General features: G+C 40.5%; 2 protein-coding genes across 2 annotated transcripts in view; one reads left to right on the forward strand and one right to left on the reverse strand.

Moving 5' to 3' along the window:
* Nucleotides 1-14,298, reverse strand: part of LOC126203032 (acidic fibroblast growth factor intracellular-binding protein) — a 103,447-nt gene extending 89,149 nt beyond the window's left edge. Inside the window, exons 1-4 of the mRNA XM_049937270.1 lie at nucleotides 14,141-14,298; nucleotides 13,902-13,993; nucleotides 13,615-13,813; nucleotides 13,324-13,443 (exon numbers count right to left, since the gene is read on the reverse strand). Of these exons, the coding sequence (XP_049793227.1) occupies nucleotides 13,324-13,443; nucleotides 13,615-13,813; nucleotides 13,902-13,993; nucleotides 14,141-14,157 (428 nt within the window). The 5' untranslated portion in view covers nucleotides 14,158-14,298. The remainder of the gene's footprint in view (nucleotides 1-13,323; nucleotides 13,444-13,614; nucleotides 13,814-13,901; nucleotides 13,994-14,140) is intronic.
* Nucleotides 14,294-25,425, forward strand: part of LOC126203031 (SID1 transmembrane family member 1-like) — a 160,205-nt gene continuing 149,073 nt past the window's right edge. Inside the window, exons 1-3 of the mRNA XM_049937269.1 lie at nucleotides 14,294-14,667; nucleotides 14,743-14,882; nucleotides 14,971-15,141. Coding sequence (XP_049793226.1) covers nucleotides 14,476-14,667; nucleotides 14,743-14,882; nucleotides 14,971-15,141 — 503 coding nt within the window. The 5' untranslated portion in view covers nucleotides 14,294-14,475. The remainder of the gene's footprint in view (nucleotides 14,668-14,742; nucleotides 14,883-14,970; nucleotides 15,142-25,425) is intronic.

Raw genomic sequence — 25,425 nt, forward strand, 5'->3', positions numbered from 1 at the left:
ACCTGTCCTCCGAAAGCGACTGACTTAGCTGCCCATAAGCAGGTAGGCTTGCTTAGACAGACCAAACTTAAGAACTTTTTAAAGATTAATTCTTTACATATGTACTGTACATGCAAAATGCATACGGATCATGTATTTTTTTGTTTGCTAGTCTGTTCTATGTACATTGCTACTGTACACACCTTTTCAATAATAAAAGAGGTCCATATTATTATACTGTTTTTATTGGTGAATTAAAATACACAGTTCAGTTATCCTAACAAAAAGGTTTGCTGAACACCCACATCGGATAGACGACGCTCACTGTAATGCCTGGAGGTGCCGAGTAGTTATCATTCACAGCAGAATGACCGGTCATGATATTGTCGACACAGCAAAAAAGTGGAGACGCTGTGGCCAAGGTTACCCGATTTCTTCACATCCGACCCACAGTCCTGTTCTGGTTTCGTGATAGAAACCAATGCTTTAGCAAAACAAGGATATGTCAAGTTGATACCAATAATCCTCACTTCTAGTTACAGGTATTGCAGTCTATCAGTCCCCACCTCCATACTGTGCCACTGCTGGCTGCGGCCCTGCTGCTCACACTGAGTCCAATGCCGTGGACTTACCACTATCCAACCAACGGGCCATCTGTGGGTCTACCTTACCTGGTGCCGGCCTACATCCCTGAAGGTCTATCACGCAAACCTGGAGTAACGCAGCTGTTCAGCTACCGTTGCTCACGCAGGCAGACTTCTCGCTGCCTGTCTCTGTTTATATGGGCAGGCACTACTGCTGCTGTGAGCTGTCTCAGCCACACTTCATCCACACATCCACACTGTTATTCTGTGCACCTCTGCGTGCTCCATCCTGCGTTGTCAGGCAGTCTCTAGTCTGCATTGGGAGTTGCTGCCTGCTGCTCCGATCAGTGTCCTTGCCGAATCACAGCCGTCGTCACCGCTGGCCACACGACACTGAAAGTTGTCAGGCCGTCTGCATGTAGCCGCGGCTCCTCGAGGGCTGTGTAAATCTTATGTTCTGGGTGTGCTGATTTCTCCAAGTATCATCGAGACTGTTGTAACTGGTGAACATTTAATGAATCTGTTAACAAATGATGTTTTCATGTCAACACGCTGGATGTTTATCAGACACGCACTCACTGCTCCACTGCTACCCCTTCTAGGGTGATGTACTGCCAACCACCACACCTCATCCAATCTGGTTCCATCACCCATCACAGAGGCCTTCTACACCGGCCTCAAGAAGTGGTGTCAGGAGTGGTCACTGGCATCTGCAGCTGGGTCCAGGACCATGTCTCCAGCCACAATGTGCAGTTCAGCAATAGGGTTCTGGTGAGTGTGTTTTTATTTTTGTGACCACCTTGTTTCACCCTGTATATAGCCATAGTAGACAGAAGAGGTGTGCATAGAAACATAAACGTACAATTTGTGAAACCTAAGGTATTAGTGTATTTACCGCAGTTTAGAGGAAATTTTAGAGAGTCTATTTACAGCCAGTGAGGTACTTGTGCCCATGTTTTTATTATAGCTGTCCTAGGCCTGTTAATGTGTGTGTGTGTGTGTGTGTGTGTGTGTGTGTGTGTGTGTGTGCTTCAGGGATATTGTATTTTCTGTAAATAGAGGTTCCACAAATGCAAGAAACACAAGCAATGTCAACACTGGAAGCGGCTGAAACTTTGAAGCAGCAGATGGCTGAACTGTCGGAAAAGAATGCTATGTTACAAATGCATGTGGGCATTGCAAATAGTGCAAGCAGACATGGTGAGCTAGCTGGAACAGTACAGGAAAAAGCTTCATTTGATGCACCTGCTTCTTCTGTGGATCTCACTGCAACTAGTCTAGTGGCTCCTCCTCCTGAGAAAGTGTCATCATTTATTAAGAATCTGGAAGCTGAGAATAGTGCCACATTCTTCAAGGAAAAACTTAACAGACTGACCCAGAAATGCAACAAGTTGGTGGAAACATTTGTAGATAGAATTATGAAAGTCTATGCACAAATGTATGTTGACACAGAATGTGGAGGCACATAAACATATGGTGCTAGATACGTCTTTAAGAGGGCTCCCATCTGATATGTCAAGGAGGGTACAGACGGAGAATTCAAAGGATTTAGCCACTGCCATTAAGTTTGTTATACTCCAAGATGAAGAGTAGGTAGACATAGCATCTTGGGTGTAGGGTAAATTGAGTGTTTTTTCTCAGAAGTGACATGCTATTGGTGTCGATATGTGGGCCATGTTCAGAAAAAATGCTGCCAACTGCAATGCTATGAGTGCGGAGTGGTAGAGTGGTAGGGCTTTGGATGCATGATTGTCAGAATAGTAAGCAAAGTACGTGACGTCGGGGTATGGCTTCGTTAAACGCCAATGGGAATTCCTCAACCACCAGACAGCGTTCCCAGTAAAGCTTAATGCTTCAAAGTGTATGCAGAGGTGTGGTGTTGCTTAACGTGAACAGAAGAGAATGTAAATTTTTAGTGGACACATGGGCTCGTGTTGGTGGCTCATGCGGAAATCTTGGGAAGGAAGATGTGGCATCTTTGGGGTCAACACTGGTCAATTTCTGCACTGGATCAAACAATTTTCAGAAATATATGGGAATTTTGCATCATGTTCGTGAGGGCTACTGCACAATCCTAGGGCTAGATTTTCTGAATAACTATCACATAAAAATTGACCTTTTGCACCACACTAATAAACTCAGTGACTCAGTGGGACATCGTTCCAACTGGGAACGACCCCTGCAAATGACACTGTCACAAGGTTTGCTGATCATAAAGGTGGGACGAAATAAACTCAGAGAACATTGATTTAAACTCTATTTGCATTACAACACACTGAGGGGTAAGGGAAAAATATTATGGTTGAGTTTTTACTGTTGGTAGCTAGTGTAGAACTCTACGGAAGGAAGAAAGCAGAGGAATGGATGTGGCACTTTGAGATCAACACTGTTCAATTTCTACACTGAAGCAAGGAATTTTCAGAAACATATGGGAGTATTGGCCCATGTTGGGTGAGAGGTGTTGCACAATCCTAGGAAAATATTTTCTGAACAATCATCACATAAAAATTGATTTTTTTAAGGGCACTACTAAACTCAGTGGGTTATTGTTTCAACTTGGAATGACCCCTGCAAATGGTACCGGTCATAAAGATGGTACCAAATAAACTGTGTATACATTCATTTCAGCTTTATTCGCATTGTAAGTACCAAGAGGTACGGGAAAATTACTCTGATTGAGTGTCAGTATTGACCTCCTGAACAATATGTCGTGTCTCATAGATCTATTGGAACACAATGACATATTAGATACTTCATGCTGTTTTGTAAGGAAAAGTGTAGCACAAGTGCAGGAAGTAGATAGAAATGGTGAATGTGGATAATTTTGGCTCTGATAAAGTGGATCTGCCGAAATGTTCGTGATTGCCAATTTGGATGTCCTAGACAAGAGCAATTTAGATATGCTGAACAGAGACCTCTGCCACAAGCAAACCATCAATGCATCTGCATTACTCAAAACAACAACATTCAAAAGGGAAAAGCAGGACAGCAATGGGAAATCTGTTAATACAGTTCACTGGTTTTGTTCATTCCTAGTGGACCACTACAAAGTGACACCCATGACACAGCATAAAATCCTGATTGGGTTGTTCCTCCTGTTTACAAGAAGCCATACACAATATTCTGGCACTTGCAACCGATACTGGAGGGATTCATCAATCAACTGTTGAAGGACGGCATTACTGTGGAGTGTGACAGTCCCTGGGGAGCATCCATTGCCATTGTGTCAAATAAATCGTTAGATGGGAGGAGGAAATACAGGTTTTGTAACAATTATCAACACCTGCATCCAAGAACAATGGCAGTTCATTTCCTGCATCAAATAAAACAGAAATGTTGGACAACCTAGGTCAATGTAAATACTTCTCCACAAGAGATTACAAGAGTGGGTTGCAACAGTTGGGAGTGGCTCCAGGAGACCACTCAACAACCATATTTACTGTTCGAGGGGACACTGCCAATATTGGTGTATGCCATTTGGGCTTAAAATTGCACCAGCAATATTCCAAAGGTTATAGATTTATAGATCTCATAACGAAAAATTGCAAATCATTATTGATTTGATGTATTGGAGGCAACAGGATTTTGATGTTATTTTATACACATTTCTGAGGTATTGCTACACAATTACACACTACAGTTTCCAGTATACAAAATTAAACATATAATTTCCTTGTTCAAACTGTAAAACTGTCTTCAAGGTATTCTTCAATAGAATAGTAATACTTTTCCATCAGACAGGTACAGAGTAATCTTTTCACAGAACCTAACTCCATATTAAATATATTACTGTCTTTTTTTAAAATTGTAAACCTTTAATCCCGTATACTCTCGTGTTTGGGCGTAGAGTTTTAAATGGTGTGTTGGGAGTTTAAAATTCTTTGTGTGGCGAGTGCTATCATCATGATTGAAACGGAAGGATTTAAGTTTATGTTGATTTTTATCTAAGAACAATACCTCATTTATGTGAAGGGAAGGGAGAGAGAGTATTTTTAGATATTTTAACAGAGGTTGACAGGATACATGCCTGTTGTTTGCCAACAGAAGTTTCTAATTTTTTAAATATTAGGTGTCTTATGACATTTGCCAAATTTCCCCAGAAGATTATAACATACTAAATAACACTCAAAGCAAGAGTGATAGACTATCTTTCTGATGTCTATGCTTGTGACATCTGACAAAAAGTACGAGGGCGAGTCAAATGAAAACCTTAAATTTTTAATAACAAATCGAAATTTCGCGTCGTTATCCTGTAAGTTGGTAAGCGTCCTACAGACAGCATGCAGAATGGCCTGTAGGTGGCAGCATAGTGCAGATGCACACATACCGTCACAGTATCAGTATAAAGATGGCCACCCCACTTGTGACTTGCACCAGGGAAGAACAGCGTTCTGTTATTCAGTTTTTGTGTAGTAAAGGTGTGAAACCTACTGAAATTCATCGACAAATGAAGGTTCAGTACGGTGATGCATGTTTGTCACAGCAGCAAGTCTACGAGTGGAGTAGGAAATTCGCAAATGGTGTGATTTCAGCGGAAGATGCTCCTCGTCCAGTTCAGGCGCAACGAGTTGTGACTCCACAGAACATTGCAGCAGTTGAAGCCGTAGTGAAGGAAAACCGCGGAGTGACACTGAATGACACTGCAGCATGTTTACAGATTAGTCATGGGTCATTGTGAGACTCGAAAGTACGTAAAGCTGTGAGGACGGGGCGTGAGTCGTTCTTGGGTAGCTCAGTTGGTAGAGCACTTGCCCGCATAAGGCAAAGGTCCCGAGTTTGAGTCTTGGTCCGGCACACAGTTTTAATCTGCCAGGAAGTTTCATATCAGTGCACACTCCGCTGTAGAGTAAAAATCTCATTCTGGAAACATCCCCCAGGCTGTGGCTAAGCCATGTCTCCGCAATATCCTCTCTTTCAGGAGTACTAGTTCTGCATGGTTCGCAGGAGAGCTTCTGTAAAGTTTGGAAGGTAGGAGACGAGGTACTGGCGGAAGTAAAGCTGTGAGGACGGGGCATGAGTCGTGCCTGGGTAGCTCAGTTGGTAGAGCACTTGCCCGCGGAGGGCAAAGGTCCCGAGTTCGAGTCTCGGTCCGCCACACAGTTTTAATCTGCCAGGAAGTTTCATATCAGCGCACACTCCGCTGCAGAGTGAAAATCTCATTCTGGAATGAATGCCTTTGCTTTGCTTATATCAATGCAGGTTTCATTGTTCAAGGATTTGAATGCTAGTTGATAGTTGCCTGGCACATGGAACCGAGGAGGCATTTCAGTACATCCATATTCTCTGGTAACCAGTCCTGGGACTTCAATTTCAAACTACCAGATTTATTGTCAGCCATAATTGTGAGAAGGGACTTGTCTTCTGACAGCCTTCAGCAATGAGTGAATTTTTAAGTCCAGATGTCAACTTCTTCCTGAGCTATCACCAAATGTTCCTGCTGCTGCAGAGTCCTTATTTTGCAAAGATTAATCTTGATTCTGCAAGGTGTTTTAGCAGAGTCAATCTTTTTACACATGAAGTGCACTTTTGACACTACTAGTCTAGGCTCTGTGTCATAAACAGTGCTATAAAAGAAGCCCATTTGAAGGAAATGCCACAGATCTTCCACTTATTTAAAATAAGATCTAGCTGATGCCAGTGTTTGGATCAAAGGTGCATCCAGGAAACATTGTTCCTCGTCTTGACTTTAAACTAAATAGTAGTGTGCACAACTGGTACATGACACAAAATTCAAGCAGTCATAAACCATTTTTCCTTCCATCTCACCCTCCACATGTATACTTAGGCAGTCTGGCCAAGTGGTAGAATCACATCTGATAGGTATACTGAAGTCGCCTAGAATGTACACAGGCTGCAGGTCCTGCACCACTTTGATAAGATTTTCATAAAACTGATCCTTTGAGTCCACAGCCACGACTAGTGTTGGAGCATATACAGCTATAAATGTCACAGGTCCACTGCTCGCTGACAAACACAAAGTCATAATGAATTCTGAGAGTCCAGTCGAGCATTCAGTCATCTATAATAGTTTGTTGCCAAAAGGAAATCCAACACCATTTTGTCTGGGATTGCCAATGTCCTTTCCTTTCCCCCTCCCTCCTCTCTCTTTAAAATATATCAGAATCAATCCCTCATCTTGCAGCCTGGTTTCGGGTAATTACAGGTTGACGACAACTGTTTTGCATTGACCTTGAGAACTTCCAGAGGTGTCCAGGAAGCATTGCATCATAGTGCAAATGTTCCACGCTGCAAAGCATAGAAAGATGTGTCTGTACTTGTTTCAGCAGACATCAACAGTACAGCAACAACTTCCAGCAACACTTGTTTTCCATACATCCAATACCTATTGCCCGAGGGCTGCCCAGCTTGAACAGAGAGTGATTGGCTGTGGTATCTATGATGCACCTCCCACTAATACTAGCACTACCTGGAACCTGCAATTACATCCATTAGTGCGGAGTTATAATCAGTAAACTGCCACTACTCGTGTTAATTCCACATGGTTGCAGTTGGGTACAGCGTCCTCTCCATGGATGGTATTGCACCTGGGAAACCTTTCAAGTGCCAATGAGCTTGCCCACAGCTTGTGAAACCCTCTCCGTCTTTCTGACTGATTCCACAAGAGCAACAATACATGACGTGAGAAGTTAGGTCGGTTGCAGTGATTTTCTGCTCAGTTCAGCTTGCACAGTACACATATTAAATGGAAATGCTAATTCCTGGTTTAGATTCAAAAGTGCCATTCTCCTATACAGACTGTATACAAATACCCACAAGTCCACATTTGCAAAACAAAGGGAAGAAACTGGATGGGAAAAAGGAAGAAAGGGCACTGTGATACACACTTCATCTGACTCTTCCACCAGGACCTGTACGGCTTGGGTGACGCTACCAGTAACTATGCTACTGAAAGCATGGAAATGGTTCACGTGTTATCTAACAGGAAACAAAGGGTGTTGTTGTGGAACACCTGTGCAGTAAGCAGTATGGTCTTCATCTCACTGGGAATTAATTACATGTGGTGTTCCTCAAGGTCCCATCTTGGGTCCATTGCTTTTTCTTCTGTACATTAATGACCTCTCATCTGTTACCTTGCCAAATACTAAGTGTGTTTTGTTTGCAGATGATACAAACACTGTAAGAAGTAGAAAGCTAAGTACAGATTTAGAAATGGCTGCTAATCAAATTTTATGGAAGCTTTACGTGGTTTAAAGCTATCATAAAATTTGATTAGCAGCCATTTCTAAATCTGTACTTAACTTGCTACTTATTACAATGTCTGTATCCCCCCACCCCGTAAACCATTGACCTTACTGTTGGTTGCTGTTGGTGGGGAGGCTTGTGTGCCTCAGCAATACAGATAGCTGTACTACCATAGATGCACCCACAACGGAGGGGTATCTGTTGAGAGGCCAGACAAACGTGTGGTTCCTGAAGAGGGGAAGCAGCCTTTTCAGTAGTTGCAAGGGCAACAGTCTAGATGATTGACTGATCTGGCCTTGTAACACTAACCAAAACGGCATTGCTGTGCTGGTACTGCGAACGGCTGAAAGCAAGGGGAAACTACAGCCGTAATTTTTCCCGAGGGCATGCAGCTTTACCATATGGTTAAATGATGATGGCATCCTCTTGGGTAAAATATTTCGGAGGTAAAATAGTCCACCATTCAGATCTCCGGGTGGGGACTACGCAGGAGGACATTGTTATCAGGAGAAAGAAAACTGGCGTTCTACAGATTGGAGCTTGGAATGTCAGATTCCTGAATCGGACAGGTAGGTTAGAAATTTTAAAAAGGGAAATGGACAGGTTAAAGTTAGATATAGTGGGAATTAGTGAAGTTTGGTGGAAGGAGGAACAAGACTTCTGGTCAGGTGAATACAGGGTTATAAATACAAAATCAAATAGGGGTAATGCAGGAAGAGGTTTAGTAATTAATAAAAAAATAGGAATGCAAGTGAGCTACTACAAACAGCTTAGTGAACGCATTATTGTGGCCAAGATAGATACGAAGTCCACGCCTACCACAGTAGTACAAGTTTATATGCCAACTAGCTCCACAGATGACGAAGAGATTGATGTAATGTATGATGAGGTAAAAGAAATTATTCAGATAGTGAAGGGAGATGAAAATTTAATAGTTTTGGGTGACTGGAATTCGGTAGTAGGAAAAGGAAGGGAAGCAAACGTCGTAGGTGAATATGGAATGGGGATAAGGAATGAAAGAGGAAGCCGCCTGGTAGAATTTTGCACAGAGCATAACATAATCATAGCTAACACTTGGTTCAAGAATCATGAAAGAAGGTTGTATACATGGAAGAAGCCTGGAGATACTAGAAGGTATCAGATAGATTATATAATGGTAAGACAGATCTTTAGGAACCAGGTTTTAAACTGTAAGAATTTTCCATGGGCAGATGTGGACTCTGACCACAATCGATTGGTTATGAACTGTAGATTAAAACTGAAGAAACTGCAAAAAGGTGGGAATTTAAGGAGATGGGACCTGGATAAACTGAAAGAACCAGAGGTTGTAGAGAGTTTCTCGGAGAGCATTAGGGAACGATTGACAAGAATGGGGGAAAGAAATACAGTAGAAGAAGAATGGGTAGCTTTGAGAGATGAAATAGTGAAGGGAGCAGAGGATCAAGTAGGTAAAAAGACGAGGGCTACTAGAAATCCTTGGGTAACAGAAGAAATATTGAATTTAATTGATGAAAGGAGAAAACACAAAAATGCAGTAAATGAAGATGACAAAAAGGAATACAAACATCTCAAAAATGAGATCGACAGGAAGTGCAAAATGGCTAAGTAGGGATGGCTAGAGGACAAAGTAAGGATGTAGAAACGTATATCACTAGGGGTAAGATAGATACTGCCTACAGGAAAATTAAAGAGACCTTTGGAGAAAAGAGAACCACTTGCATGAATATCAAGAGCTCAGACGGAAACCCAGTTCTAAGCAAAGAAGGGAAAGCAGAAAGGTGGAAGGAGTATATATACAGGGACTATACAAGGACGATGTACTTGAGGACAATATTGTGGAAATGGAAGAGGATGTAGATGAAGATGAAATGGGAGTTATGATACTGCACGAAGAGTTTGACAGAGCACTGAAAGACCTGAGTCGAAACAAGGCCCCAGGAGTAGACAACATTCCATTAGAACTACTGACAGCCTTGGGAGAGCCAGAACTGACAAAACTCTAATATCTAGTGAGCAAGATGTATGAACAGGCGAAATACCCTCAGACTTCAAGAAGAATATAATAATTCCAATGCCAAAGAAAGCAGAGTTGACAGATGTGAAAACTACCGAACTATCAGTTTAATAAGCCAAGGCTGCAAAATACTAACACGAATTCTTTACAGATAAATGTCCGGCCCCGGTAGCTGAGTGGTCAGCGTGACGGAATGTCAATCCTAAGGTCCCGGGTTCGATTCCCGGCTGGGTCGGAGATTTTCTCCGCTCAGGGCTTGGGTGTTGTGTTGTCCTAATCATCATCATATCATCCCCATCGACGCACAGGTCGCCTAAGTGGCGTCAACTCGAAAGACCTGCACCAGGCGAACGGTCTACCAGACGGAAGGCCCTAGCCACACGACATTTCATTACAGATAAATGGAAAAACTGGTAGAAGCCAACCTTTGGGAAGATCAGTTTGGATTCCGTAGAAATGTTGGAACACGTGACGCAATACTGACCCTACAACTTAGCTTAGAAAATAGATTAAGGAAAGGCAAACCTACGTTTCTAGCATTTGTAGACTTAGAGAAAGCTTTTGATAATGGTGACTAGAATACTCTCTTTCAAATACTGAAGGTGGCAGGGGTAAAATACAGGGATCGAAAGGCTATTTACAATTTGTACAGAAACCAGATGGCAGTTATAAGAGTCGAGGGGCATGAAAGGGAAGCAGTGGTTGGGAAGGGAGTGAGACAGGGTTGTAGCCTATCCCCGATGTTATTCAATCTGTATATTGAGCAAGCAGTGAAGGAAACAGAAGAAAAACTTGGAGTAGGAATTAAAATCCATGGAGAAGAAATAAAAATTGTGAGGTTCACCGATGACATAGTAATTCTGTCAGAGACAGCAAAGGACCTGGAAGAGCAGCTGAACGGAATGTACAGTGTCTTGAAAGGAGGATATAAGATGAACATCAGCAAAAGCAAAACGAGTATAATGGAAACGTAGCCAAATTAAATGGGATGATGCTGAGGGTATTAGATTAGGAAATGAGATGCTTAAAGTAGTAAATGAGTTTTGCTATTCGGGGAGCAAAATAACTGATGATAGTCGAAGTAGAGAAGATATAAAATGTAGACTGGCAATGGCAAGGAAAGCGTTTCTGAAGAAGAGAAATCTGTTAACATCGAGTATAGATTTAAGTGTCAGGAAGTCTTTTCTGAAAGTATTTGTATGGAGTGCAGCCAGGTATGGAAGTGAAACATGGACGATAAATAGTTTAGACAAAAAGAGAATAGAAGCTACAGAAGAATACTGAAGATTAGATGGGTAGATAACATAACTAATGAGGAGGTATTGACTAGAATTGGGGAGAGGAGAAATCTGTGGCACAACTAGACTAGAAGAAGGGATCAGTTGGTATGACATATTCTGAGGCATCAAAGAATCACCAATTTAGTGATGGAGGGCAGCGTGGAGGGTAAAAATCATAGAGGGAGACCAAGGGATGAATGCACTAAGCAGATTCAGAAGGATGTAGGTTGCAGTAGGTACTGGTAGATGAAGCAGCTTGCACAGGATAGAGTAGCATGGAGAGCTGCATCAAACCAGTCTCTGGACTGAAGACCACAACAACAACAACAACAACAACAACATGTGATTTAAAGCTAATTCACTGTCATTAAACTTTGAAACAACTCACTATATAAGAGATTTCCTTCCAGCATGCTTATGACATATGAAGACATGCAGATCGAAGAGGTTGACAGTGTTATAGTTCTGGGATTACAATTCGATAATAAATTCAGTAGGGAAGGGCATACCACAGAACTGCTTAAGCGCAAAGACAAGTCTGTATTTGCAGTGAGAATGATGGCAGATGTAGGAGATATAAATATAAAAAAAACTTGCATACTTCGCTTACTTTTATTCTATTATGTCATATGGGATCATATTCTGGGGCAACTCATCAAACTGAGCAAAAGTTCTTAGGGTGCAAAAGTGTGTGATAAGAATCATTTGTGGTGTAAATTCAATAACATCATGTAGAAACCTGTTCAAGGAACTTTGTATTCTAACCATTGTTTCTCAGTACATTTATTCCTTGATGAAATTTGTTGTAAGTAATACATCTCTATTTTCAACCATGAGCTCAATACGTAGTATCAATACTACGAATAAGAACCATCTACATAAAGACCTAAAATCACTTATCTTGGTCTAAAAAGGCATCCAATATTCAGGAACACATATTTTCAATAAATTGCCAGCAACCTTCAAAAACTTGGTTTCCGATAAAGCACAGTTTAAACAGAGTTTGAAAGACCTTTTGATAGGCAACTCCTTCTACTCCACAGATGAATATCTCAACAGAGACTATTAAGCCAGCTTAAGTAAAAATGTCTGTTAGATTTCAGTTTTGACAGCACTTGGTAACAAAAGTCAAGATTAGGTATTTTGTGTGTGTGATACATTTGTTAATAGCGCATAACAATGTTTCATTCTAACAGCATGTTAATTCTGTAAATATGAGCTGTTCCAGTTTACTGCATTGTATTCATCTATTTCGATAATCTCCTGACAAATGATCAGGGTAGTGAGTAGACCTATTATATTCAAATGTTTTTTGTTTTTATGTTATACTTTCTGACATGTTCCACACCCATGAGAATCATCTCATTTTTTGGGTCTATGGAACAAAAACTGAATCTAATCTCATCTCTACACAACAGTGCAAGTGAGAGCTCTCGCCCACATTGACAGTGCTAATTCAGTGTGGTGTCTCCTGATTTTCTCAGTAGGTTTACAATTCACATACATTTTCTCTGTGAAAGCACTGCTCTCATGTTGGCCATTTACATGACTGGATTTTTTTTTGTTTTTAGTCTACAACAAAATTCAATTTATATTGCTTAGTCACATATACACTGACTACTCAGAAATGCATCTATGGAGTAGGAATTGATAAGTAGAAATGATTGCAATTTCCTTTTAACTTTCAGCATCTGCTAGTTCCTTTAATCCACAAAGAAGGTGGCTGAATATTTTTAAGGCTGCATATGTTACTCTTTCTTCTGCAAGAATAATTTTATGTTGTCAACAGTGGAGATTAGTTTCGTTCCTACTGTTATATTTATGACTACTATTATTACTTTCAAATGGTGCCTCATCCTTCACAACAAACTACATAACACAGTTAATGCACTGTGAATATATTGTTAGAATACCTAATTTTTTTGAACAGTTGGCCAGTAAAGTGGGAATACGGACACTAGATTTTATCCTTAAACCTCAGCATGGTTCTGTGTAACAAATGCTTTGTGTCTAGTCCAGAAAATTGTTTCATAGAACATCAATGAATAGAAGTACACAAATTAATATTCTACCGTTTTCATCATCAAATTAAGCAATTACACAAGGGCCTTGAGCTAACACTGCTAAAACCAAACTTATGAGATGACACCTTCATCAAATTATAGTAATTTTAATGTTTAATAATATCAACACATATCAGTGTATTACTAGAGCATTATTCATGTTTGACTGCACATTAAGTTCTATCATCAATATGACTAACCTACAGGATTTCAATGATTTTCCTGTTTTCTCACTGACTTCATCCAAGTCTTTGCGATGTCGAGAAGACAGTTTTTTCCCCAACAGTTCTCTTATAACTTCATCATCAAAGTCATAGTACCTGAAATTGACAATAACCAATAATAAATGTAACTGTGCTGCCATCCAAAAATTAATATACAACACTGTGTGGAAATATGAAAGCTTTAACTCTATGTACTATTGTCGGTTAAGTGTGGTGGCAAATTTAATATCTACAGGTTCCTTCAAAAGAATGAATGAGTGCTCTTACTTTTCAATCAGAAGACGTTTAGTCTGTGGTTCAATCTGAAAAGCGAGCTGCTCCTCTAGCTTCGGTGGGTTGTACAGAAGCCTTTCCAGTAAGCTGTAAGTACGATAATGATCAAGAACGTCGGATGTTAGTAACTCCCTTGTTGCACCAGTCTGCTTCGTGACCCCTTTCGCGTCTAATGCGTTCACGGCTTCTTGAGCTGTGGAGTGAAGCAAATTTCATTCATGTTTATTTTGTAAATGTTCATTGCTTCCTGCGGTAGTTCATTTCGCACAACGTACACTTACACGAACAACCATCTACCCATAGTTGATAAACATCAGGGTCCACCAAGGTGTAGTTGCTAATAAACACGTCAACTTCAGGATGCATGGTGTTACTAAAACAATTATTTTCTGGACGCACTGATCAACAAAATTTTACTGGAGCTTTAAACGCTCCATAAATAAAAGTATGATGGCAAACTCATAGAAATGACACAGATGAAAAAAAGAATCAATCACAAGCAAAAAAAGAAAAAAAATACCATGGCTGGTTAGCCATCCGAGCAAATCGCCGTCAAAATAGCACAGCAGTTAACAATTGAAGGTCTGGGAAGAGTACTAAATTCGAAAACTGGTCGGTTTTCGCCGTGCTAGATCTTGCGGCTAAATCGACATTCGTTTGTCAAAACAGAGGAAGGATGCAAGGTAATGTTTATATGACACTCGCGCAATGAGGAAGTGTCATGAACAGCTGGTAGCGTGGTTGTTTATGTGATGGGCGCGATCACACGTACTGTTTATAATCCTTACGATGAATTAGAAAGGTGATGAACTGTTGTTTTGAAAATGACACATAAGTGATCTGTAATAAATAACAATGATGGGTCGTGCGTGTTGTCTTGTGTTGTCGTGTGTTTTGGTCCACTTAGTACAGCTACTACATGGAACTGAACAGCAGACTGAAAACAAGAACCTCTCGACAATAATTTTAAATGGAAACTATTCAGACTATTATACCTTTAATGTCAACAGGACAGTGGAATACATTTTTCAGTTTCCTGCCTCAGAGGTAGGTACAATTTCAACAAAGAATGGTCGCTTTAACTGAATTTCCTTTAAGCTGTAAATATTGCGTTGTTTACAGGATATGATAGACAAGCCAGCAAGAATAACCGTAGAATGCAAGGATTCCAACCGAAGTTTTCCAGTACTTGTTGTTGTAAGACAGCAAAAAGGTGTCTTGTCCTGGCAATTGCCTCTTCTTGTGGAGACTGAATCAGATTCGTAAGATTTTGTATATAAATTTTTCCATGCAGATTAAAGAACGTTTATGGAAACCCACTCATATGTTATTCTCTCTCATCCCTTTCAGACTAGAGTACTCGAGAACATCACGCACTTTATGTCCTGACAACAGTCGTTATTTCGCAGGGAACAATGTGAAAACGCTTTATCAATATATTATTGTTAGCATATCAACGGCAAGTAATCAAAATTTGTCGGTGTCTCTACTCGTCTCGAGGAAAGAGGATTTTCGAATCAGGTTGGTGAATTAATGCGTATGTATGTTCCATTAAGAACATTTAAATTTCTAAAGTAAAATAAAATTTTGTTAAGATAAATATCAGACATATTTGTTAGCTTTGACGAATGACTTGCCTTCCATGATGTGTCAGTCTGCTGTGCAATGCCTCCTTTATTTTGTGGGTCCCATACCTATCTACAATCACACCTGTATTCTATTTCTGTTGCTTTTATATATTTATTTACAACTTTATTATCCTCTCTGGATTGCTACTCATATTATTTGTTGTCATTAACACCACCCTCCCCTCATCAACTTAGTTTCCTAAGAAGTTCCCATCAGTAAGCCTGTCATAACCATAACTGTATGTTTATTGAGTTATTTTAGTCACAATATCATGTTCATGATATGCGGTATGTTTTGTAGCAATTGTTAAAGAAGCATTTACTGAATATACATATATATTCAGTACAATAGTTTTTAAATATATGAATACCATAGAAGAAAGAGATTACCTGTCATAACAAGAATTAACTTCAGTTAACTATCATAACATCCAAGGTTATTTTACTATGGTCAAAATTAAAGTTACATTCGACATAAGTTGATCTCCAGTAGGAATATGTTGCTTCTGTAGGGATCACACGGCAAGATGAGACTGATTGTGGTGTGTACAGAGCTGTTTAACCAATCATTTTCCTGTCATCCGTAGATGAATGGAACGGGAAGAAGCTATAACAACTGGTACAATGTGAGATGCCCTGTGACATGCACTTCAGAGTAGTTTGTAGAGTATATATGTTGATGTAGATATACGGGACGGATAATACCCCAGTTCTTTGAAGATTGGCTTGTTAGGTGTGTGTGATGGCAATAATATGATCTTCATAATTTATTTTTCTATACAATTTTTTTCTTATCTACTGACCCCAAGAAATGAATGCTCACTGAAATAATTTGAGTTAACCATTGCAAAGTTCACAATTCTAACGGAAATCAAGTCACACCTTTGACTGAGCACTCTAAAGGTACAGTAGAGGCTACTCATTTTCCACATTATATTCCACTGTAGTCCAAGGAATTTAGCTACACTGATCTACTAAGTAATTTTGCTGTCTACAGCTAGTGGTTCTATTTGTGTTATATGTTTCTTTTATGCACATATTATATGATCTATTTGTCCATATTAAGTAAGGGATTGTTACCATAAAGCCAGTGCACATGTCATACACTGTGTTCAACCCAGTCAGCTCTGATCTGCTGCCGAGAAATGTTACAAGAGAGGTTTGTATCATCAATGAATGAAAATGAAATGAAATGCTTGTATGGCATTGTTGGCTGGGAGGCCCCATGCGGGGAAGTTCGGCCGCCCTATTGCAAGCCCTTTTTAGTTGGCACCACTTCAGCGACTTGCGAGTCAATGATGATGAGGCAGAGAAAATCCCTGACCCCGCCGGAAATCTAACCTGGGACCCTGTACGCCAGAAGCGAGAACGCCACCGCAAGACCACGAGTTGCGGACATCAATGAATAATACTATTCCTATTGATGGTAGGTTTTCTGAGACATTTTCAAGAAAAAGAATGAAGAGGGAAGGACATAATGTTGCGCCTTGCATGTCTCCTGAGGCGACTTATATATCTGAATGATTTGTTGCCTATAATGTGTTGTTATTTATACCAGCTGCACTTTGTTTAATAGATGAGTGAAACTGCTCATAGTAGACTGCACTTGGTACAGTAAGCATCCAGTTTGCGTAGGAGTAGTGTGTGACTGGTCAGATCAGATGCCTTTGTGAGATCAGTAAAAAGTCTAGGACCATAGTGTTTTTCATTAAATGCATATACTATCTGGTCAGTAAATGAAAATGAGTGTCTGATTGATGTACTTATTTATACAAAATATAACTACTTTTGTGTTCACGTGGCTGTGCTCTCTGTCCCATGTCTTAATTTCTTAAATTATTTATTTATTTTGTACAACCTCCACCCCTCACCATATTGATAACCCACACAAGCTGAGTGTTCAAAAACTACTCAAAAGTACCAAGAAAAATTATTAAAAAATCAAGGAACATGCACATAAAGTCAGAAATCAGTTATTCTGACAACAGACTTGAGGCTATATGGAATATAGTGAAATAAGAGACAGGACAACTAGCCACAGAGCCTCGGAACAAGATAACATCACTGTTAATTTCAATAGAAGGGCTATAAATGATCAATTGCGGATATGTTTAATAATCATTTCTCAAATGTAGCAGAAAAACTAGCAACAAACAGTTATAGAAAAGTCAAAACACTGTGTTGAAAGAGCAACTCTCATAAAATGCAACCATAAGAATGTATAACTAACTTCTCCTTCTGAAATTAAGAAAAGTGTAATCTCTCAAAAATAAAAGCTCATCTGCATTTGACAGTGTTTCCAATAGAGTACTAAAGGTTGTTTTCATATAAGCAGCCCTGTCTTATCTGAATTAAGTAATGCATAACAAAGTCAAGGGATTTTTCCAGAGTGTCTCAAATATGCTATTGTTAAACCCCTGTGTAAGAAGGATTATATGAGAGCTGTCAGTAACTACTGACATTGAATTGCAATGTTCTGTATGGGTTCAGGAGGTCTCACTCCACTATTGACAACCTGGCCCTCCTTGAAGTGGCTATATGACTACAGCGGGCTTTACTGCACTGCCATCACCTCCTGCGTATTATTATTTTGTGAATTGTGTTTTATTCATCTCATGACGTACATTTGCAATACATTTGGTTTGCCTATTTTTACATTAATAAATAATAGAACTACAATAAATAATAACACTATAAGGATATTTCCTGGAGTATGTTTCACATTTTATCCAGCCCAAATTTCCAGTTTGTCCTGCATGAATTCATCCAATGAGTAGTAATACTTCAGTGTCAGTCCTCATGTAGCTTTCTTTTAAGTGGACCTAAATTCATCTGCATCAACTTGTTCCCTTTTAATTTATTACAGATTTTCATTCCCTGGGCATACAGTCTGGGGCAGTGGGTGGGGAGCATAAAATTTTCTTTCTTTCTAGTATCATGTGAATGGACAAAATGGTTTCCTTCAAATAATTCATGTCTGGTGTATAAAAATATAGTAATTTCTTATATGTATAAGGATGGCAGAGTTAATATTTTACGTTTTCTAAATAATGGTCAACATGGTTCTTTGTGATTTGCAGTGCACATATTTCGAAGTATTTTTTATTTTTAGTATCCACATTATGTTTGTCAAGTTACCCTCAAAAACAATACCCTACCTAATAATGGATTCAAAGTAGCGTTTATATGCTACTTTTTGTGTTTCCATGTCAGTTATAGTTGATAATGAAACTTCCTGGCAGATTAAAACTGTGTGCCAGATCGAGACTTGAAATAGGGGCCTTTGCTTTTCACGGGCAAGTGCTCTACCATCGGAGCTACCCAAGCATGACTCACGACCCATCCTCACAGCTTCAATTCTGTCAGTACCTCATCTCCTACCTTCCAAACTTCACAGAAGCTCTCCTGCGAACCTTGCAGAACTAGCACTCCTAGAAGGAAGGATATTGTGGAATTGAAGCTATGAGGACGGGTCGTGAGTTGTGCTTGGGTAGCTCAGATGGTAGAGCACTTGCCTGCGAAAGGCGGAGGTCCCGAGTTTGAGTCTTGGTCTGGCACACAGTTAACCTGCCAGGAAGTTTCATATCAGCACACACTCCACTGCAGAGTGATAATTTCATTCTGTAAACATCCCCCAGGCTGTGGCAAAGCCAGGTCTCCGCAATATCCTTTCTTCCAGGAGTACTAGTTCTGCAAGGTTTGCAGGAGAGCTTCTGTGAAGTTTGGAAGGTAGGAGATGAGGTACTGACGGAATTGAAGCTGTGAGGAAAGGTCGTGAGTTGTGCTTGGGTAACTCAGATGGTAGAGCACTTGCTCACAAAAGGCAAAGGTCCCGAGTTTGAGTCTTGGTCTGGCACACAGTTTTAATCTGCCAGGAAGTTTCATGTCAGCGCACACTCTGCTGCAGAGTGAAAATTTCATTCTGCAGCTGATAATATTTGCATTGCAAATGCAAAGCTGCTCAGTTTGTTTGCTAGTATTCAATGTGTGCCCACCAGCTCAAATTTTAATCTACATCTAAACCTTAGAATTTGACTGAGTCAACTTCTATATCATGGTTGTTGTGTACACTCTTAATCTGCTCACATTTTGAGTGTTTGGTTTTTAACTGCATCATGTGTGTCTTGGATATGTTTAGATTCATCCCATTCAGCCAAAACCAATGGTCCTGATCATAGATCTGGGATTTTTTTTTTTTTTTTTTCCTCAAAATCATAAGCTTTAACTAAGACATCTTCATCTACATTTATACTTCGCAAGCCACCCAACGGTGTGTGGCGGAGGGCACTTTACATTCCACTGTCATTACCTCCCTTTTCTGTTCCAGTCGCGTATGGTTCACGGGAAGAACGACTGTCTGAAAGCCTCCGTGCGCGCTCAAATCTCTCTAATTTTACATTCGTGATCTCCTCGGGAGGTATAAGTAGGGGGAAGCAATATATTCGATACCTCATCCAGAAACTCACCCTCTCGAAACCTGGCGAGCAAGCTACACCGCGATGCAGAGCCCCTCTCTTGCAGAGTCTGCCACTTGAGTTTCCTAAACATCTCCGTAACGCTATCACGGTTACCAAATAACCCTGTGACGAAACGCGCCGCTCTTCTTTGGATCTTCTCTATCTCCTCCGTCAACCCGATCTGGTACGGATCCCACACTGTTGAGCAGTACTCAAGTATAGGTCGAACGAGTGTTTTGTAAGCCACCTCCTTTGTTGATGGACTACATTTTCTAAGGACTCTCCCAATGAATCTCAACCTGGTACCCGCCTTACCAACAATTAATTTTATATGATCATTCCACTTCAAATCGTTCCGCATGCATACTCCCAGATATTTTACAGAAGTAACTGCTACCAGTGTTTGTTCCGCTATCATATAATCATACAATAAAGGATTCTTCTTTCTATGTATTCGCAATACATTACATTTGTCTATGTTAAGGGTCAGTTGCCACTCCCTGCACCAAGTGCCTATCCGCTGCAGATCTTCCTGCATTTCACTACAATTTTCTAATGCTGCAACTTCTCTGTATACTACAGCATCATCCGTGAAAAGCCGCATGGAACTTCCGACACTATCTACTAGGTCATTTATATATATTGTGAAAAGCAATGGTCCCATAACACTCCCCTGTGGCACGGCAGAGGTTACTTTAACGTCTGTAGACGTCTCTCCATTGATAACAACATGCTGTGTTCTGTTTGCTAAAAACTCTTCAATCCAGCCACACATCTGGTCTGATATTCCCTAGGCTCTTACCTTTGTTTATCAGGCGACAGTGCGGAACTGTATTGAACGCCTTCCGGAAGTCAAGGAAAATAGCATCTACCTGGGAGCCTGTATCTAATATTTTCTGGGTCTCATGAACAAATAAAGTGAGTTGGGTCTCACACGATCACTGTTTCCGGAATCCATGTTGATTCCTACAGAGTAGATTCTGGGTTTCCAAAAACTAAATGATACTCGAGCAAAAAACATGTTCTAAAATTCTACAACAGATCGACGTCAGAGATATAGGTCTATAGTTTTGCGCATCTGCTCGACGACCCTTCTTGAAGACTGGGACTACCTGTGCTCTTTTCCAAACATTTGGAACCTTCCGTTCCTCTGGAGACTTGCAGTACACGGCTGTCAGAAGGGGGGCAAGTTCTTTCGCGTACTTTGTGTAGAATCAAATTGGTATCCCGTCAGGTCCAGTGGACTTTCCTCTGTTGAGTGATTCCAGTTGCTTTTCTATTCCTTGGACACTTATTTCGATGTCAGCCATTTTTTCGTTTGTGCGAGGATTTAGAGAAGGAACTGCAGTGCGGTCTTCCTCTGTGAAACAGCTTTGGAAAAAGGTGTTTAGTATTTCAGCTTTACGCGTGTCATCCTCTGTTTCAATGCCATCATCATCCCGGAGTGTCTGGATATGCTGTTTCGAGCCACTTACTGATTTAACGTAAGACCAGAACTTCCTAGGATTTTCTGTTAAGTCGGTACATAGAATTTTACTTTCGAATTCACTGAACGCTTCTCTCATAGCCCTCCTTACGCTAACTTTGACGTTGTTTAGGTTCTGTTTTTCTGAGAGGTTTTGGCTGCGTTTAAACTTGGAGTGAAGCTCTCTTTGCTTTCGCAGACAGAAGTATCATCTGTGAACAGAACTTATGGGGCGGTGATATTTAATATTAAGTCATTAACACAGAAGAGGAATAGCACTGGGCCTAATATGGAAACTTGTGGAACACCCTGAGATATTTTTTTTCGTCAGAAAAATAATATGCGAAATTTAAAGAGATGCTAACTCTTTGCTTTCTGCTCAATAAGTAGCATTTAAGTTATTGTAGGACACTACTGCTAATGCCATACTATTTAGGTTTGTAAACATGGTTTACAGAATCAAATGCCTTTGTGAGGTTACAGAAAATTCCTGCCACCTTATTTCTCTTGTCTAACGATGTACTTATTTTCTCAATGAAACTGTTCACTGCATCTGTGGTGTTTTTCCTCTGCTGAAAACCAAATTGATTGCTTAGAATAACAGAATATTTTGCATTGAAGTTTGCATTAGATCAGCCAAAGTGATTTTTATTATGTACTACACACATCAAAAAAAGTTGTGTATCACCCCGGTTCCTAGAACTCCTGAAGACAAATGTTGACTGTGGGTATTGTATCACAGACACAGTCCCTTTGACTCTTTAGAGGTGTCACTCAACCCGCCCAAAGATGCAAACAAACAGTCCCTTTGACTGTTTAGAGGTGTCACTCAACCCGCCCAAAGATGCAAACAAACAGTCCCTTTGACTGTTCAGAGGTGTCATTCAACCCTCCCAAAGATGTAAACAACCATGCATGAGCAGCGCATATTAGACGGAGGGGCTCCGACAGCCGATCAGTTCCAGTCATTCTACCGGGAAGGACGTACACGGCTCATGTTGTCTGTAGTTCAACCACTGCTAGATGGTCAACACTACGGTTCGAACGTATCCACGCTTCGCAGAGTGAACCAAAGCAATGTTGTTCAGACATAGAGGAGATACAGAGAGACGGGAACTGTCGATGACAACCCTCGCACCGACCGCCCAAGGGCTACTACTGCAGTGGATGACTGCTACCTACAGATTATGGCTCAGAGGAACCCAGACAGCAATGCCATCATGTTGAGTAATGTTTTTGTGCAGCCACAGGATGTTGTGTTATAATTCAAACTGTACGCAATAGGCTGCATGGTGCGCAACTTCACTTCCGACGCCCATGGTGAGGTCCATCTTTGCAACCACGACACCGTGCAGTGTGGTATAGATGACCCAGCAACATGCTCAATGGACCACTCAGGATTAGCATCACGTTCTCTTCATCGATGAGTGTCGCATATGCCTTCAACCAGACAATCGACAGAGACATCTTTGGAGGCAACCCAGTCAGGCTGAATGCCTTAGACACACTGTTCAGTGAGTGCAGCAAGGTTGAGGTTCCCTGATGTTTTGGGATGGCATTATGTGGGGCCGATGTATGCCACTGGTGGTTGTGCGAGGCACCGTAACGGCTGTACAGTATGTGTATGCCATCCTCCAACTGATAGTGCAACCATATCGGCAGCATATTGGTGAGGTATTCATCTTCATGGACAACAATTCATGCCCCCATCGTGCACATCTTGTGAATGACTTCCTTCAGGATAACAACATCGCTCGACAAGAGTGGCCAGCATGTTCTCCAGACATGAACCCTATCGAACATGCCTGGAATAGATTGAAAAGGGCTGTTTATGGACAACGTGATCCACCAACCACTGTGAGGGATCTACACCGAATCGCCGTTGGGGAGTGGGACAATCTAGAACTTGTGGATAGTATGTCACGACAAATGAAGGCATGCATCAATGCAAGAGGATGTGCGACTGGGTATTAGAGGTGCCGGTGTGTACAGCAATCTGGACCACCACCTCTGAAGGTCTCACTGTATGGTGGTACAACATGCAGTGTGTGGTTTTCATGAGCATTAAAAAGGGCGGAAATTATGTTTATGTTGATCTCTATTCCAATTTTCTGTACAGGTTTCGGAACCGAGGTGGTGCAAAACTTTTTTTGATGTGGTATTTGATTCGTATGTGCCAGATTTAAGAATTTTCTTTACATTTTTATGCACATTTCTCATTTTAGTAATTTTACAATCTTCCTCCAAATTCATTTCATTAAATTTTTGAGTGGCTGACCTTCCTGTTGTGGGTCCACAAAACTTTTTCATCCATCATCCATCCATCACAATATTCTCTGAGATATACTAATGATATAGCCAACTATAAGATAATGTCATATCTAACCAAAAGAATGCAGAAAGTTGTACTTAGTAATTCACCATTGTAGTACGGATTTAGTATTCTAACTGGGAAGAAATGTTTGGGATTCCCCAAGGCTCAGTCTCAGATCCATTATTGTTCCACATATAGATAAATGATCTTCCATCTAAGTACAATTAGCTATTTTTGCAGATTACACAACTATTCTAATCATACCAATCATATACACAGCAATAAAATAATGTAAACAATGTTCTGGAAAGTATCACTGACTGGTTTTCTGTGAATGGCCTCACCTTCAGTTTTAAAAAGACACACCATATTCAGTTTGCACATCTAGAGATACTACACCAATGCTACACGTAACACATAGTGAGGAAATAATGAATAGCATGAAAATTTTGAAAATTCACATGTCTCTACATTGATAAGAATTTAAACCAGAAAAAGCACATTTTGGAGCTCCTAAAACAACTTAGTTCAGCCACATTTGCACTTCGAATAACTGCTAATCTTGTGGAGAAAATCAGTAAGTTTCATATTCTGCGTATTTTCATTCAATAATTTCATATGGAATAATATTCTGGGGTAACTTATCCTCAAGAAAGAAAGTCTTCATTGCACAAAAATGTACTATCAGAGAAATATGTGGTGCTCACTAATAATTGTCCTGTAGACATCTGTTTAAAGAGTTAGGCATTTCAGTAGCTGCTTCCCAGTGTATTTATCTCCTCATGGAACTGCTTGTAAGTAATCCATTGCAGTTCAGAAGGCACAATCATGTGCATAGTTGCAATACCAGAAAAAGAAATGGCATTCATTATGACAAATTAAGGTTGTCTTTAGCATAAAAAGGGGGTGCACAATGGTGCAAACAAAATTTAGTAGATGTTTCTTATGCAGTTCTCCTGTTATAGAAGACTACCCACATTCATGAATGGTGCGATGACGTGATGTCCACTGTTTTCATCTGTATTGTTTCCATGCTTCCTGGTAATGCCTCAGTTGACATTACAGTGACTAACACTGCAATAGCAGAATGCCTGAGTACAAATTTTCAGAGTACACTGATATGTTGTTAAATTATGGTGAAGTTCACCATAATGGCAGAGACACTCAATGTTTGTAATACGAGTACATTCAAAATCGCGTGACTCCATCTCATTCCATGTTTGCCAGTGTAGAACAATGGCACGAAAGTGGGAAATTCACAAGTGATAGAGCAAACTGTGGTGCTCCAAGAAGTCGTATTGGAAGAGGAAATGCTTTATCAATTTGAAGAGAATCCATCGACGACCACTCAATTCGTTGCACATTACTTGCATTTTCTCACTCATCTGTCTGACGTGTTTAGAATGAACAGAAACTCCACCAATGTCACCCTCTGCTCCTGGCAGATTTGTGTGAACTGTCACTTTCTGTACTTGGTTTTGACTCCATTGTATGGATTTTCCTCAGTTTCCGAGGTGAATTTTTTTACTGGCAAAGTACATTTCAACAGGGAAGGTGTTTTGAATGCTCAGAATAACTACATTTGGGATCAAGAAAACCCCAAAGCCATGTGTACATGAAGATTTCAGCACATCATCATCATCAATGTCTGGGCAGGTATCTTTTGATTGGGTTGCACATCCTTCCTCCCCACATAGTGGGTGCCAGGTACTTGATATGCCTGCAGCAAGCACTGGCAGAGTTTTTGGAAGATGTGCCATTGGACATTCTGCATGAATTATGGTTCCAGCATGATGTCACAGCAGTAAATCTTGCATTTCGCATCTGAAACCGTCTGAATGTAGTCTACGGGGACAAGTGGATTGATTGAGGTGGATCATATGCTTGGCCACCAAGATCTCCAGATTTAACCCCTTTAAACGTTTTCCTATGGGGCCACAT

The sequence above is a fragment of the Schistocerca nitens genome, chromosome 9, assembly GCF_023898315.1.
Source record: "Schistocerca nitens isolate TAMUIC-IGC-003100 chromosome 9, iqSchNite1.1, whole genome shotgun sequence".
Lineage (NCBI taxonomy): Eukaryota > Metazoa > Arthropoda > Insecta > Orthoptera > Acrididae > Schistocerca > Schistocerca nitens.